Source organism: Periophthalmus magnuspinnatus, chromosome 22, assembly GCF_009829125.3.
Source record: "Periophthalmus magnuspinnatus isolate fPerMag1 chromosome 22, fPerMag1.2.pri, whole genome shotgun sequence".
Lineage (NCBI taxonomy): Eukaryota > Metazoa > Chordata > Actinopteri > Gobiiformes > Gobiidae > Periophthalmus > Periophthalmus magnuspinnatus.
The window spans coordinates 1,535,224-1,551,341 of record NC_047147.1 but is presented as its reverse complement, the minus strand read 5'-3'; the positions used below and the strand labels follow the sequence as shown (position 1 = coordinate 1,551,341).

The 16,118-nt window shown below is 42.5% G+C and overlaps 1 protein-coding gene across 1 annotated transcript in view; it reads left to right on the top strand.

The window, feature by feature from the left end:
- Positions 1-16,118, top strand: part of shprh (SNF2 histone linker PHD RING helicase) — a 39,552-nt gene that overhangs the window by 11,185 nt on the left and 12,249 nt on the right. The window contains 11 exon segments of the mRNA XM_033988336.2: positions 6,286-6,537; positions 6,644-6,722; positions 7,188-7,351; positions 8,692-8,948; positions 10,246-10,367; positions 11,882-11,970; positions 12,347-12,439; positions 12,565-12,672; positions 13,040-13,182; positions 15,128-15,301; positions 15,673-15,735. Of these exon segments, the coding sequence (XP_033844227.2) occupies positions 6,286-6,537; positions 6,644-6,722; positions 7,188-7,351; positions 8,692-8,948; positions 10,246-10,367; positions 11,882-11,970; positions 12,347-12,439; positions 12,565-12,672; positions 13,040-13,182; positions 15,128-15,301; positions 15,673-15,735 (1,544 nt within the window).

Sequence of the window (16,118 nt, the reverse complement as noted above, 5' to 3'; positions counted from 1 at the left end):
ATTCAAATTCCCCAAGTGAAATATAGTGTCGTAACGTCAGGCAGGGGGGACCAAAAAGACAGAACTCGGGGAAGGTTTAACAGTGTTTATTTACAAAAAGTGCAATGGGGCAAGAATGACGGTAGATCAAACGGTGAGTCGGGAGCAGGGTGTGTGCTGTGGTCCAAGGACAGAGTGTGAGTAGCAGAGTCTGAGACAGGATGGACTGTACTGCTAGAGAAGGGCAGGGTCGGTTGAGGGTTGAGCGGGTCCAGGGAACGGAATCTGGTGAGGAGCAAAATATCCAGATTAGCAAAGTCAAAAAGCGAAAAAACATGAATGGAGCCAAGCACGAATGAAGTACCACAGAGATACATGGACCATCTGGCACTGGGTGTCAGGTCCTTGCACCTCTTATCTTTCCCAGGTGCCGCTGATTGTCGATTAGCCCCAGGTGTGCGCGGGAGGAGCCAAAATGTCCGCCCAGCTCCAGGCTCAGACACAGGGGGGAGGAAAGTGCAAAAAAGGGCAGGACTGACAGGGATCATGACATATCGTTTTGTTTTTTTTGTTTTGCAAAACAGTAAAATAATATTTTTTATTAATTCATTTCAGTCAGATTTAAACATGGAAAACATGGCTGATTTAATTTTGATCCTTAAAAGCAGTAATGACCTCCCTGTCCTGTCTACTGTGTGATTGTCTCACTGTGTACTCATGTCTCAGGTATGAGTCTATGTATATCCCATAGACTGTATATATAAATGGACATAGCTAACGTTTTAGCTGCCGCGTTACAAACAAGAAGTGATCATGGGCGCACTTCCGGCTTCATCGACTATGACCCCTCTCTCTGTAACTGCTGCTGTCAGACGCATCATTTTGGTCTTAAATGTTCATATTAACCCTACATGATCCTTGGGTTTTTATTTCACTATTGTGTCAAATCAAAATGTGGACATTAATTACAGACAAATTAGGTGCTTCTTTCCCTGAGGTCGCTCCGCTAGCGTTAACTACAGGCTTGATTGACAGCGTTGCTAAGCGTCTGCTCCCTGCTAAACCAGTGGCTTGTGCGGGAAGGGGCGTTGCCTTCACCAGCCCTGCTCCAGACTGGCTCTTTGGTTGCTATGATACTCACAATCGGAACTTGACTCTAAATTGGCCCCTATAACTGCTAGCCTCAATGAGCTTCATTTGGAGCTGAACGCTGTGGGTGATGTCACACTCAGTCCACTTCTTTGTACAGTACGTGGTTGATCCCTTTGTATTTCCCTCTCCTCCCTCAGGTGTACTCAGGTGTACTCAGGTGTATGTTATTTAAATATTATTCTGTTTATCTCAGGTGTATACAGTGGGGCAAAAAGTATTTAGTCAGCCACCAATTGTGCAAGTTCTCCCACTTAAAAAGATTAGAGAAGCCTGTAATTTTCATCATACACTTCAACTATGAGAGCCATAATGGGGGGAAGAATCCAGGAAATCACACTGTCTGATTTTCTGATTTTTGAAGAATTTATTTGCAAATTATGGTGGAAAATAAGTATTTGGTCTGAAACAAAAGTTAATCTCAATGCTTGGTTACATACCCTTTGTTGGCAGTGAGAGAGATCAAAACGTTTCCTTCTTCAAAAGGTTTTCACATGCTGTTGCTGGTAGTTTGGCCCATTCCTCCAAGCAGATCTCCTCTAGAGCAGTGATGTTTTGGAGCTGTCACTGGGCAACACGAACTTTCATCTCCCTCCAAAGATTTTCTATGGGGTTGAGATCTGGAGACTGGCTAGGTGACTCTAGGACCTTGAAATACTTCTTACAAAACCACGTTACCTGGGCAGTGTGTTTAGGACAGTGGTTCTTAACCTGGGTTCGATCGAACCCTAGGGGTTCGGTGAGTCAGTCCCAGGGGTTCGGCGGAGGTCAAGACACGCACCAGACTCATATGATTCGCGGACTGCGAGCGTCTCCAGACGCTGGCCGTGTCCTAATTTGACAAATGCACCCTTTGCTGTGCCTATCTAACACTGCTCCCTCTAAGCTGCGCACGTGCTCAATTGCGCACTACTGACACGGTCTCCGCGCACAGAAAATCTGTGCTGCGCACAAAAAAATCGAACCGGAGTTGAAAATAAAATAAACACACAACAATTCATTCTGCGCTATTTTTCAATGTGAGTCAGTGAGTGTGACCAGGGACGAGCTGCTCCAGACAGTTATGTGATTCACATACGTATTTGCGCAGCTCATCAACGTCATAGGCCGTGTCCCAATTCGCCAAATGCACCTTTTGAAGGGTCCCTTCGAAGTACTCTTCAAAGTGTAGTTTGTGCAAAGGGAAGGGCAGGTTTTCGGCCGCATTCAGTAGGGTGGGTTGAAATGGGACAGCCCTTGTCGCACCGGAAATTACATAACTGCCCTTCGAACCGCCCTTCCAATGGTGATTCGAAGGCCGTGTCCCAATTCGCCAAATGCACCTTTTGAAGGGTCCCTTCGAAGTACTCTTCAAAGTGTAGTTTGAAGGTTCCTGTCGAGAATCTGCCCTCCTCAGTGTAGCCGCCATCTTGCTGAAGTGGGACAGGTCTACACCACGGACCGTACTTCCACCGCTGTCTTTGAGCGTACGATACGTACATTACGTACGTTATTTTTAATGATTTATTATTTAATAGAAGAAAAGTCAAGATGTCGTCGTCACAGCCTTTTCTTTCTGTTTAGATTAAATATCAATAGGCAAATATAACGTTTGAGGTGATTTTTTTTACTCAATTGTAGCTACTTCATAACTTTAACAAAATATACCTTGTGAAAACGTAATAACAGAGACAGAGGTAACAATATCATTTTTACATTCATAGTCTATAAACCAGAGAACACTGATTAGTGGTACATATAGTGGGATATTGCAGTTTAACATTCGGTATTTTGGCCAGTTGCTACACCACTTTAATAACAGTAGAGGGCACTGTTTCCCTTCTATGCCGTGCCAGTTCTTTCCATCTGATTATTATATGGTATTTTTTAGCAGTGCAGCGCTACATCAAGCTAGTATCTTGATTTACTAACACTAAGGTAAATGACACGTGCCCACGAGGGGCGCAGACGTATGGAATGTACGGAACTCATGAAGATTTTGTGCAGGTCTCAGGACTCTTCTGTCCTTTCTGGAGAGTCCGTTGCTTCATTGTCCACATTACCTGTGTGGAACTCATTAAACCTTCTGTCTTTATGTTTCATTCCCTTGGTCTTTGACGCTTACAATAGAAACCAACATTCTTACATTATTCTTATTGCAGTAATATTTTCTAATGATAATAATGTCTTCTTATTGTCTAGCAATAACTCCACATTCCTTTATTCCATGTAACTCCCCTCCTTTTTAATCATCAAACACACGGCCTGTACTTATCTTTATTCAGATTTAAAAGTTTCATGTCACACTGTTGTAGATGAGGTAAACCAGTACGAACATTTGAACGTGTATTGCGCAGTGGACTCCATTTTCTTCTCTTTTTTGCGCAGCCGCGGTGCATGATGGGATATAGAAGTGTGTGAAGTGTGCACGGATGCACGCTTCGGTTACGTCCGATCTCCATGGAAACGGTGCAAAGGGAAGGGCAGGTTTTCGGCCGCATTCAGTAGGGTGGGTTGAAATGGGACAGCCCTTGTCGCACTGGAAATTACGTAACTGCCCTTCGAACCGCCCTTCCAATGGTGATTCTAAGGTCAGGTGGGCGAATTGGGACACGGCCTAAGGCCAGGTGGGCGAATTGGGACACGGCCTTTGCCGATGTGGCCAACGTGGAGTGAAAACTCTCTGAAGATTCTAAGTGCTGTTTAACCCCTTAATGTTCCGACGGCCCGCCCTCGGGCAAAGATCAGCGCGTAAAATTACGAGCGCGTAATTGCGTTTTACGCACTGTTTTGCAACAGTTTTGTGTTTTAAACATGACGAAACGGACAAAACAAAGGAAGTACACGACCGAGGACACTGTGGATGTTTGTACAAGTTAAACTAGAGGCATCTCGGACCCGGAGCGGTTCGTGGAACCGAGTGAAGATCTCATGGTGGACTCAGGAGCAGAGGACCTTATGATTTGATGGACTGGATGTTCCTGATCGGTAAGCGTATTTTATTCTGCTATTGACTTAATTGTGGGTCAAATGTGTATTATGTGTAATTATTAGTATTAGCTAATGCCAATCTGCGCCCCCCCTCCGACCACCACCAATCATCACGCACGCACCACTTGGGTGAAGTGTCTTGCCTAAGGACACAATGACAAAACTAAGGACACAATGACAGACGTTGGTCCGAGCGGGACTCGATCCTCCAACCTCTGTCACAGAATGACTGTCACACTGTCACATGTACAGTGTGTTTTTAGTTTCCAGTGTGTGTTTGTTTACATTTTGAAGTGTGTGTGTTTGTAAATATATATTTATTTTGACCCATACCACTTGTTTTGAACATATTTTATTTACAAATACACATTATATATTGTGTTTTGATATGTAAATGTACAGTAATAGAGCAGCTGGGTGTGCAGATACAGATTCCTCTCAGTGTGTATTGGTCATTGAATACTGTCACTTCGAATGGCATAAAAACATAAAACGACATAAAAACGAAGAAAAGGAACAGACTTTGCTGTGAAAATGACATGAGAGTGGCCAAGGGGAAGCCATGCATTTCTGACCTGGTCTCTCAAAGGCAACAACAGAAGTCACACTGATTTGCAGTAAATATTCATTATTATTGTAGCCTGATGGAAATTAGATGATGGGTGTGTGTTAAAAAGTTAAAAATAATAAAAAGCATAAATACAATAAGTTCATTATTGGAATACATAATACAATACAAAATTAAAATAATTTCAATGTGGTAGTATTAAAAAAGGTCATGTCTTTGTTAAAAGGTATGTATGTAATTTGTTGTGAGTTTATGCATTGTATTGGTTTTATTCTTTGAACACAGTGATGTTAATGCATGGTTTATTTTGTGCACCAGTAAAACATACATATGTCTTGAATTTGAAAAAAATAATATTTCAATAAAGAAGGGTTCGGTGAATGTGCATATGGAACCGGTGGGGTTCAGTACCTCCAACAAGGTTAAGAACCACTGGTTTAGGATCATTGTCTTGCTGAAAGACCCAGCCATGTTTCATTTTCAATGCCCTTGCTGATGGAAGGAGGTTTTCACTCAAAATCTCACAGTACATGGCCCCATTCATTCTTTCCTTTACACAGATCAGTTGGTCTCTTTGTAGAAAAACATCCCCAAAGGATGATGTTTCCATCCTATGCTTCTCAGTAGGTATGGTGTTCTTTGGATGCAACTCAGCATTCTTTCTCCTCCAAACATGACAAGTTGAGTTTTTATCAAAAAGTTCTATTTTGGTTTCATCTGACCACATGATATTCTCCCAATCCTCTTCTGGATCATCCAAATGCTCTCTAGCAAACTTCAGTTGGGCCTGGACATGCACTGGCTTAAGCAGGGAGACACGTCTGGCACTGCAGGATTTGAGTCCCTGGCGCCGTAGTGTGTTACTGATGGTAACCTTTGTTACTTGGGTCCCAGAGCTCTGCAGGTCATTCACTAGGGCCCCTGTGTGGTTGCGGCAGCAGATTGAGGGAGATTATCTTGTATCTTTGACGTGTCTTATATGTCTTCCATTTTCTAATAATTGCTCCCACAGGTGATTTCTTCACACCAAGCTCCTTACCTATTGCAGATTCAGTCTTCCCAGCCTGGTGCAGGTCTACAATTTTGTTTCTGGTGTCTTTTGACAGCTCTTTGGTCTTGGCCATAGTGGAGTTTGGAGTCTGACTGTTTCAGGTTGTGGACAGGTGTCTTTTATACTGATAACGAGTTCAAACAGGTGCCATTAATACAGGTACTGAGTGGAGGACAGAGGAGCCTCTTTTTTTTTTTTTTATAGGTTTGTGAGAGCCAGAAATGTTGCTTGTTTGTAGGTGACCAAATACTTATTTTACAGAAGAATTTACCAATTAATTCATTAAAAATTCTACAATGTGATTTCCTGGATTCTTTCCTCCCATTCTGTATCTCATAGTTGAAATGTACCTTTGATGAAAATTACAGGCCTCTCTCATCTTTTTAAGTGGTAGAACTTGCAGAATTGGTGGCTGACTAAATACTTTGTTGCCCCACTGTATGATATTTAAACACCTCGCTGTTTATCTGAGGTGTACTCAGGTGTATATGTTATTTAAGTACCTCTCTGTTTATCTCAAATCTCCTCAGGTGTATATGTTATTTAAATGTCTCTCTGTTTATCTAAGGTGTACCAGGGCGTAAAACGGCACGGCTTCCTGCAGCCTCAGATGTTGGCGGAGCAGGACGTTGTCATGACGACATACGATGTGTTGCGCTCAGAACTGAACTACGTGGACCTGCCCCATAGCAACAGTGAGGATGGACGCCGGTTCAGAAGCCAGAAGAGGTACATGGCCGTGCCCAGCCCCCTGGTGGCCGTGGAGTGGTGGCGCATTTGCCTGGACGAGGCGCAGATGGTGGAGTGCGTCACAGCAAAGGTAAAAACGTTCTGATGGTTTTCAGACTGTAGAATGTGATGATGTCATTCTCCCACATGGACAGGACCAAGTGTTTATATTTAAGGTGTTTATTTCCCGTTCTCAGGCTGCGGAAATGGCTCTGCGTTTGGCATCTGTGAACCGATGGTGCGTCAGTGGAACTCCTGTTCAGAGAGGCTTAGAAGGTACTGAAACTTTACTATTTTTATTACACTATTGTAAACACTGTGTGGTCACTGTACAAACATGTTTCTGTGGAGTCTGACCAAACGTCTGGAGATGGACCCGGACCCTGACTACTGCAGAGAATGAACATCCTCCATGAGAGCTCGATAAACTATACCTTAGCTTACGTTAAAAGTGTCCATTCTTAAAGCCCAACCTGCTTGCTCCATGGAAATGTAGTTTCTTTGGTAACATTCCACAGTATGGCAAGGAACATGTCTATACGTTAGAGGAATGTGGCTTTAACTTTCCATAGAATCATGTAAGTGAATCAGTGGTCTCTTATCAGAAGTTATTTATTCCAGACTCTTATGGTAAAATTATTGTAAACTTGAGGTCCATCAAAACAGCAATGTGAATGCCTGTGTCTCTTTGTTTCATATCTGTTATATTCATCCCCTGTTTGTCTCTGTGTTGGTGCTCAGACCTGTACGGGCTGGTGCTTTTCCTCAGACTGGACCCGTTCTGGGTGAAGCGTTGGTGGGAGCAGCTGTTGTACCGCCCCTATCGCCGTGGTAACACCGCTCCTCTGTACAGCGTGGTCAGTCAGGTCCTGTGGAGGTCGGCTAAGAAGGATGTCATCGACCAGGTACCAACTATAGTGAAATTGTCATAGACTGTATATATAAATGGACATAGCTAACCTGCTAGTCACCACGTTCCAAACAGGAAGTGATCATGGGTGCGCTTCTGGTTCCATCGACTCACTTTTACTTTAGACTGGAAACTTGTGGCCCCTCTCTGTGTAACTGCTGCAGTCAGACTCGTCATTTTGGTTTTAAAATGTTTATATTAACCCGCTCTACATGATCCTGGAGTTTTTATTTCACTTTTGTGTCAGTAAATCATGAAATGAACATTTATAACAGACAAATCAGGCACAATGTTTCCTCGAGGTCACCCCCGCTAGCATTAGCAACAGGTTTGATTGCTCTCTGCTAAACCAGTGGTGTTGGAAGGGGCGTTACCTTCAACAGCTCCACTCCAGATTGGCTCTTTGGTTACTATGATACTTGTGGTCAGAATTCCAAATTTGGAACTGGGCACTACATTCACCCCTGTATAATTGCTGGCCTCAATGAGCTTCATTTGACTGGAGCCAAACGCTGTGGGTGACGTCACACACTAGACCACTTCTTTATACAGTCTGTGGGTCTTGTACATCATATGTAAATAAATATGACATATTATATAATGTATATAATTATATACAAAAATATTAAAGTGCACAATGTAACTTTTCTGGTGGAGGGCGTGCCACCTGCTTGTGTAGACTTATTATCTGTGGACTCAGATTTGCCTGAAATGTTCCACAGTGTGCTGAACTTATCTATCTTGTATTTATTCACTTACATATGTCACCTACTGTTCATGTATACTGGACGCCTCCCTAGGGAGGTGTCTCACCGGGAGGAGGCCCTGGGGAAGACCCAGAACACGCTGGAGGGACTATGTCTCTCGACTGGCCTGGGAACGCCTTGGGGTCCCACCGGAGGACCTGGAGGACGTGTCCAGGGTGAGGCCAGTCTGGAAGTCTCAGCTTAGACTGCTGCCCCCGCAACCCAGCCCCGGATAAGCGGAAGAAAATGGATGGATGTTCATGTATAATATCACCATTGAGACAAGCAAGTTTAAGACCCGCCTCCAGAAAAGTTACATAGTGCATCACATCTGCTGTTTTTAGTAAATTGTGCCTAACCAATCCAATGCACCTTAAGTTATTAATTTGCTCTCCCCCTTCAGCACACTATCACAACATAGTCAGCACGCCTCCCCCTCTCTTTACTCACTGTGCTAAGTCACTCCCCCTTTGGAGCGCTATCGCAACACAATCAGCGTGCATCCCACTAATGAAACTACTGCGCATCACATCCGGTTTGTCACATTTATCTTATTCCATTAAACACATTTGTCTTTTTCTTGTCTCAGATTCAGATTCCGGCTCAGACTGAGGAGGTGCACTGGCTGACCTTCTCTCCAGTTGAAGGACACTTTTACCACAGACAGCACGAGGTCTGCTCCCAGGATGCACTGCTTCGGCTCAGGAAGATCTCGGACTGGAGTCTGAAGCTCGGAGTTCTGGACCGTCGCACTGTCCACACAATCCTGGGACCTCTGCTCAGGCTGAGACAGGCGTGCTGCCACCCACAGGCAGTCAGGGGCGAGTTCCTCCCCCTGCAGAAGAGGTGAGAGGAGAGAAAGAGAGAGACGGAGGTTTAAAGAGGAGAGAGGAGATAAAGAGGGAGACAAAGAGATGAGGGAGAGAGAGGGAGGAAGGAGAGAAAGAGGAAGACAGAGGCGTAAAGTGGTGAGAGAGAGGGACGAGAGAAAGAGGGAGACAGGCGTGAAGAGGTGAGGGGGAGAGAGAGGCAGGGAGGAGAGAAATAGGAAGACAGGCGTAAAGAGGTGAGAGGAGAGAAAGAGGAAGACAGAGGCTTGAAGAGGTGAGAGGGCGAGAGGAAGGAAGGAGAGAAAGAGAGAGACAGGTATAAAGAGGTGAGAAGAGGGAGGGAGAAGAGAAAGAGGGAGACAGAGATGTAAAGAGGTGAGGGGAGAGAGGGAGGAGAGAAAGAGAAACAGGCATGAAGAGGTGAGAGGGAGGAGAGAAAGAGGGAGACAGGTGTGAAGAGGAGGGAAAGAGGGAGACAGACGTAAAGAGGTGAGGAGGAGAGATAGAGGGAGACAGAGGTGTAAAGAAGTGAGGAGAGAGGGAGGAAGAAGAGACAAATGGAGACAGACAAAGAGGTGAGAGGAGAGAGGGAGGGAGAAGAGAAAGATGGAAACAGGCATAAAGAGGTGAGAGGAGAGACGGAGGAAGACAGAGGCGTGAAGGGGTGAGGTGGAGAGAGGGAGGAGAGAAAGGAAGACAGAGGCATGAAGAGGTGAGAGGGAGGGAGGGAGGGAGGGAGGAGAGAAAGAAGGAGACAGAGGTATAAAGAGGTGAGAGGAGAGAGAAAGGGGGAAGAGAAAGCGGGAGACAGAGACGTAAAGAGGTGAGGGGGAGGGAGGAGAGAAAGAGGGAAACAGAAGCGTGAAGAGGTGAGAGGAGAGAGGGAGGAGAGAAAGGGAGACAGGCATGAAGAGGAGAGGGAGACAGAGGTGGTGAGAGGAGAAAGGAGAAAGAGAAAGAGGGAGACAGGCATAAAGAGGTGAGAGGAGAGAGGGAGGGAAGAAATGACGGGTAGAGAGAGTTGTTTTCTGTACTGTTTTAAACCAGTTTAAATTTTGTCAGCCTCTGTAGTGACTTAAAAACCTAATATGAAATTTTATTTATTGTAGTTTCATTTTGAAGGCTCTGTGCTCACAATTTGAATTTTTTTTGTCAGAATTGGATGTGTTATGAAAGTGGGACAAAAATCTTTGGGGGAGTCATGGGAGAGCATTTATTGCCTTAATAGACTCACTGCCCCATGTTTATGTAAAACTAACCTGCCAGATCTTAATTAGTTGGTAATTCCTTTGTTTAATATGCTTTTCTCTCAGTACTATGACGATGGAGGAGCTTCTCAAGTCCCTGCAGAAGAAATGTCGTTCTGAGTGCGAGGAGGCCCACAGACAATTGGTGTGTGCTCTCAACGGTTTAGCAGGAATCCACATTATCAGAGGTACAGACCAGGCTGGTTTGGTTTTATTTAGCCCCCAACATTCCCAGGGTAATTAAACTAACTCTGTCCATACAATGCCCAGAGTGTGGACAAGTGGGTTCTACAGATAATCTTAATGCCTTGACATGTTTAGGTGCCCCCATAGACTGTATGAAGGAGTCTGTGTAATTCCTCAGTCGTTCAGGTCTGATCTGAGATGAGATGAAGTTTAAATCTGTCGCTTCTTCAGTTCTGGTTAGATTGCTAGCGGACATTGCATTATAACTATCTGAAGAGCCAGAGAAAAGAAATGGTTTGTGAGGGGAGTTAAAGAAGCTATTTTTGTTAGGAAAGACAATCTTTCTTAAACAAGAATGGGAGCCTGAGAAACTTCGTCTTTTGCTACTCTATAAAGAAATTAACTAAGTGAGTGTGACTTCACCCACAGCGTTCGGCTCCAAATGAAGCTCATCGAGGCTAGCAGTTATAGGGGTGAATTTGGAGCCGCGTTCCATATTTGGAATTCCGCGAGTATCTTAACAACCAAAGAGCTAATCTGGAGCGAGACTGTTGAAGGTAACAGGTTTTAGCAGGGAGGAACGCTGGCAATCATACCTGTTGCTAATGCTAGCGGAAGTGACCATGAGGAAAGAAGGCACCTGATTTGTCTGTTATTAATGTTCATATCTTGACTTACAAACACAATAGCGAAGTAAAATCCCCAGGATCACGTAGAGCAGGTTAATATGAACATTTTAAGACCAAAATAACGGGTCTGACAGCAGCAGTTGCAGAGAGAGGGCCCACAGTTTTTTAATAGAAAGTGAAGTGGAGTCTATGGAGACATGATTACTTCGTATTCGGAACACGGTGGCTAGCAGATTAGATATCCATTTATATATACAGCCTATAGGTGCACCATGTTAACTTCTTTTGCATGGCATGCTTTATGAATTTCTCTTTGTTAATTGGGCTGACTGGGACCTGATGAGTGTAAAAACAAAGAATTATCTTTTTATATTCTGTTGTTTCTGAGAAAATGATGTCCATATATGAGGACATTTGTTCTATGTTTTAATCATTTTGATAGAACATTTGAATAATGATTTGCAAAAACTATTTATTAAGTGCCTGAACACAGCAACATTTGTCCTGAGTGTAAAAACAAAATGAGAAACAACATTTGTGCCTCTTGGAACAATGTGTGTCTTTTATGCTGTTCTTCTTCTGAAAATTTGCATTTTGGTCTAGACAACCCAAAATGTGTTGTCTACATATGTGGACGCCAGGTCCTAGGAGGTTAAAAAGGGAATTGTTATTGTAATCAGGATCACCTCTCTACAGATCTGACTGGATGTCACCTGCTTGTTTCCATGGAAAAAAGGTAAATTCTAATGCCATACTATGGAGTTTTTCCTGGGAAAGCAATAACATTTCCACGGAGACAAGCAGGTGGAGGACCTTTTAAAAAATCATTCTGCTTTTTTCTGGTTCTTATTATTGTAATCTAATCTCATTTGTCCCTTGTGTTCCAGGTGAGTTTGCAGAAGGAGCAGAGATGTACAGAGAAGTGCTACGGTCATCAGAGGAGCACAAAGGCAAACTCAAAACAGACTCTCTGCAGGTGAAGCATATTCTTGTGTTTGTGTTGTTTAATCATGTTTTTGCACACTCCCCCTGTGACGTACACGCCCATTGTGACGTACGCACTTCCTTTACCAGTTTTATTTTCTTAATCAGTGATACTTGTAGGATTCGGCAGCGTTGCATAGTCATTTTGGTACAAATGAAAAAAAATAGGCTGCTCACTAGTGTGATGTGCAGCTATCCATATGGGGGGTAGCATGCAGCACTTTGTTGTGAAGTTGTTTTAGATTAATATTGTGATTTAAAATGTGCAAATTATAACATAATGATCCATAAATGTCACAGATTAGAACTTTTTTTTTTCTTTCTTACAAATAAATGAAAATATATATACAGATTTTTTGTTTAAACAGAGACTTCATGCCACTCACAATCTGATGGAGCTACTGAATGCCAAACACCCGGGCATCCCTCCAACTCTGAGGGACGACAAACTCAGTGAAGAGGTGAGGAAATATACAGTAAATGTTCTGTATCTTTAAGGTTTATATTAGATTCATAAATATACACTAAATATACTGTATCTTTAAAGGTTTACATTCATAAATCCTCCCTGTGGTTTCTGTTTCAGGCTGAGCAGCTTCGGCAGCACTACATGACCAAGTACAATTCTGAAGTGGCCGACGCATTTAACGCTTTGCAGCCCGTTCTACAGAACATCAAGGAACTCAAACGCAAAGTAAGAATATGCTCTTAGGTTATGTGCTTTTCCCCTTTAGACTTTATTTGTTTGTATTGAGTGAAATGGGGGTAAAGAGTGGGGAGATGCATTCATTTGGTCACATGATAAATGGTGGGTTAAGTGTCTTGCCCAAGGACATAACGACAGCATTCATCTGTGGGAGCTGGAATCGCACTGCCAACCTTCGGGTTAGTTGAACCGTCAACCTTCAGATGAGAGGACAAACACTCCAACCAGCTGAGCCACTGTTTCCCGCATTTCTATGAGAGACTAAGGCTGTTATCCCTCTGTATTTATGTGATATAGTGAGTGATTGGATTATAGACTAATTATCACCAATACAATGATATCATCTTGTTTTTAGGTGAAGCTAAACTCCCCCTGGTGGCTTGACGTGGTACAGAAAGCAGTCCGCAGCAGCTCAGAGGATGAACTGATAACACGAGTCAAAAATGAACTGACCTCAAACTACAAACAGCCGATTAACAAGCTCTCCATGGCCGACAAGTAAGAAAAACAGGGTCCAGTGTTAGACCTGGTTTAGACCTGGTTTAGTCCTGAAAAGTCTTGGTTTAGACCTGGTTCAGTCCTTGAAAAGTTCTGGTTTAGACCAGGCTTGGCCCTACCTCCTGCAGACCTCCTCCTTTTAAAACAGTGGCTCTTAAGTTATAGTATGCAAGTTCCATGGAGCTCCACAGCCACTTTGAAGTCACATCATGGAGGCTAAGCTAAGCTACTTGCTAATTATTATCAATAACGCTGTCATTTTAAGCCAAAAAAGCACATTTAAAACACAAGATTCTGTTAAATGTTTTAATAACTCCGCATTTTATTAAGTTGCAAAAACTAATTTTACATAAAATTAGAATTACAAACTGTGACCGGCTTGATATCTGATAAGAAATTGCCACTGTCACATTGGAGATAAAAGTATGGGTCCCATTTTTACTTTGCAGGAGGCGCTAGAGAGCCATTTTCAAAGATAAGTTTAGTTTAATTCACATACCATTATGTCAAAATACACAAACGCTATTTTGGGTCTGTTTAAATTGGATGATGTTTGCAAAAGTTACCAGGATGTATGCTTTCAAAATGGCCTCTTCGTTAAGAGCTTATTATGATCACATCCTGACACTTACGTAAACTCTTTTAACAACATTTGACCCAAGCTATGTCCTGATGATGCTGCCTCAGTTTGAAGTCTGTTGGATAAAAACCCTAGAACAAGTTTGTTAATGTACAAGAGCTATATTTTTGACACCCGCATATTTCATTCAAAATGGCTGCCTTCACGTCAGAGACAGGGTGTAGTACTTATAGACTTTTTTTTTGCTCAGGGTCACATGAAGAAGAAAATAATTTTCCTTCCCACTAATGTTTTTTTCATAAATTAAAGGCATTGTTATGTGAATACGGCTGCAGATAGGGCCTGGTCTTCAATGGATTTTTTGTTCAGAATCACATAGATTAATCAGATTTGGTACACAAACCATATATGACAAACAAACTTTTTCCATCCCATTTTAACTTGGCAGGGGGCACTGGAGAGCAGCTTTTAAAGAAACAACTTCAACTCACACATCACTATGTCCAGTTCATCAAAAAGACAGAAACGCTACATTGGGTTTGTTTACAAAAGTTACAAGGTTTTTATGCTCTCAAAATAGTTGATTCTTTAAGAGCTCCTCATTGACCACACCCTGAGACGCCGGTACTTGTACATTCCTTTAACAACTTTTGACCTCATGTCCCTGATGATGCTGCCGCAGTTTGAAGCTGTCTGATAAAAACCCTTGGAAAAGTTCGTTCAAGTACGAGGGTTGGATTTTGGGCATCTGAATATTTTGATTAAAAATGGCTGGCATGATTTTTGCAATTTCCTCAAAATTGTTTAAATACTATAGGGCTCTCACACAAGTTGCTGACCCACCCTCCTGGCTGACCCGCCCTCCTGTTGGGTCCCTAGTTGCAGGTCTTGTGGTCATTAGTTCCACAGAACTGATTAGTCCTGAGCTTTCAAACTTTTAATATTCATGTTTTTCTGAAAGTCTATGGGAAAAATGAATGATAAATGTACTTTACTGGAGCCAGGGGAGGGTGCTAACTGTTGAGCTCCATTCCTTTGCCAGAAATGTTCCAAAGTGTGGCATTAACCAATTCTATTTCTGTGAAGACAAGTAGGTGATGCCAACATTCCAGGTTACAACTCAGATCTGTTGAGTATCAAGCCCCCTCACAGTAAGAATGCTTGTTTTTTTTTAGGAATAACAAAATAAATTCAAGATTGATAGGTTTAATGTTATACTACAGAACATTCCAGGCATTGTCCATGGAAACAAGCAATTGGCTGACCCCCACACCTGAAAAGTTACATAGTACACCTTTTAATTAATTAGTAAACTAAATATTTTCTGAGTTGGTACCTTGCTAAAACAAGTGTATTTGATGTGAGGTTCCGAGATGCCAGTGGTCTGCAGTTCATTCTCAGCACTAAACTTCAGGAGTTATTAAAATCTCAGAAAACGGTTCAGGAGGCAGTGAAGAGGCTGGAGGGACCGGTGTCTCAAGAAGTCATCGATGAAGCGACCGTCTGCCACCTGAGACCCAACAGACTGCCACTCAACAAGTAAGGCATGCAAAATAACAAGACATGTTAGAACCAAGGAGCTCTGGAGAGAACAAAACATGTTATGAACCTAAGAAATAAGAATACATCAGTGATCATGAAGAATCTTTAGGGCCAGTCTCGGTGTAAAACCTGTTCTTAACTTAACTTCTCTCATAAAACAAAGGCTTTGTGACAAAGACTAATCTTAATACAACTTCCTCTCATTTGCACTTTAAAATGTTGTCTTTGTTGTTATACAACTATGTATACAACTATGTATACAACTACATGTTGTATACATATATATTTTTATATAAATATTTAGTTGGTGCTTTCTTGGTTGTAAATAAAACTCCCTATATGATTTGTATCTTTTTGCCCTTTTTCAGTTGTGTGTTTTGCAAAGCAGATGAACTTTTCAACGATTATGAATCCAAGCTGTTTTCCCACACGTGAGTAAAAACTCCTGTAATAAATCAATAATCTATAAGGTAAATAAGAAGAGATAGACAATATATCCAGCCAATATATCCAGCTGATATTTTCACTTTTTAGTGCATTGGAATCTGCTTAAATCTCCGGCAGAGGATGACGTTTTATTTAGTTTGACCTGCTGCCTAAAAATCCACACAAAGCTTTATATTAACACTTTAATACGAAAGGAGAGCTGCACAAGCATAACCACAGTTCTCTCATAGGCTGTGGTGAAAAAAGGCTGAGCAAGTTTAACACATCAGCAGAACATATCAGCCACCGGTTGTTCTGGATCGTATCGGCCATGAAAGAACCGATATTGATTGATCTCTAGACCTAAGCACAGATTGCTGTGGTTGAC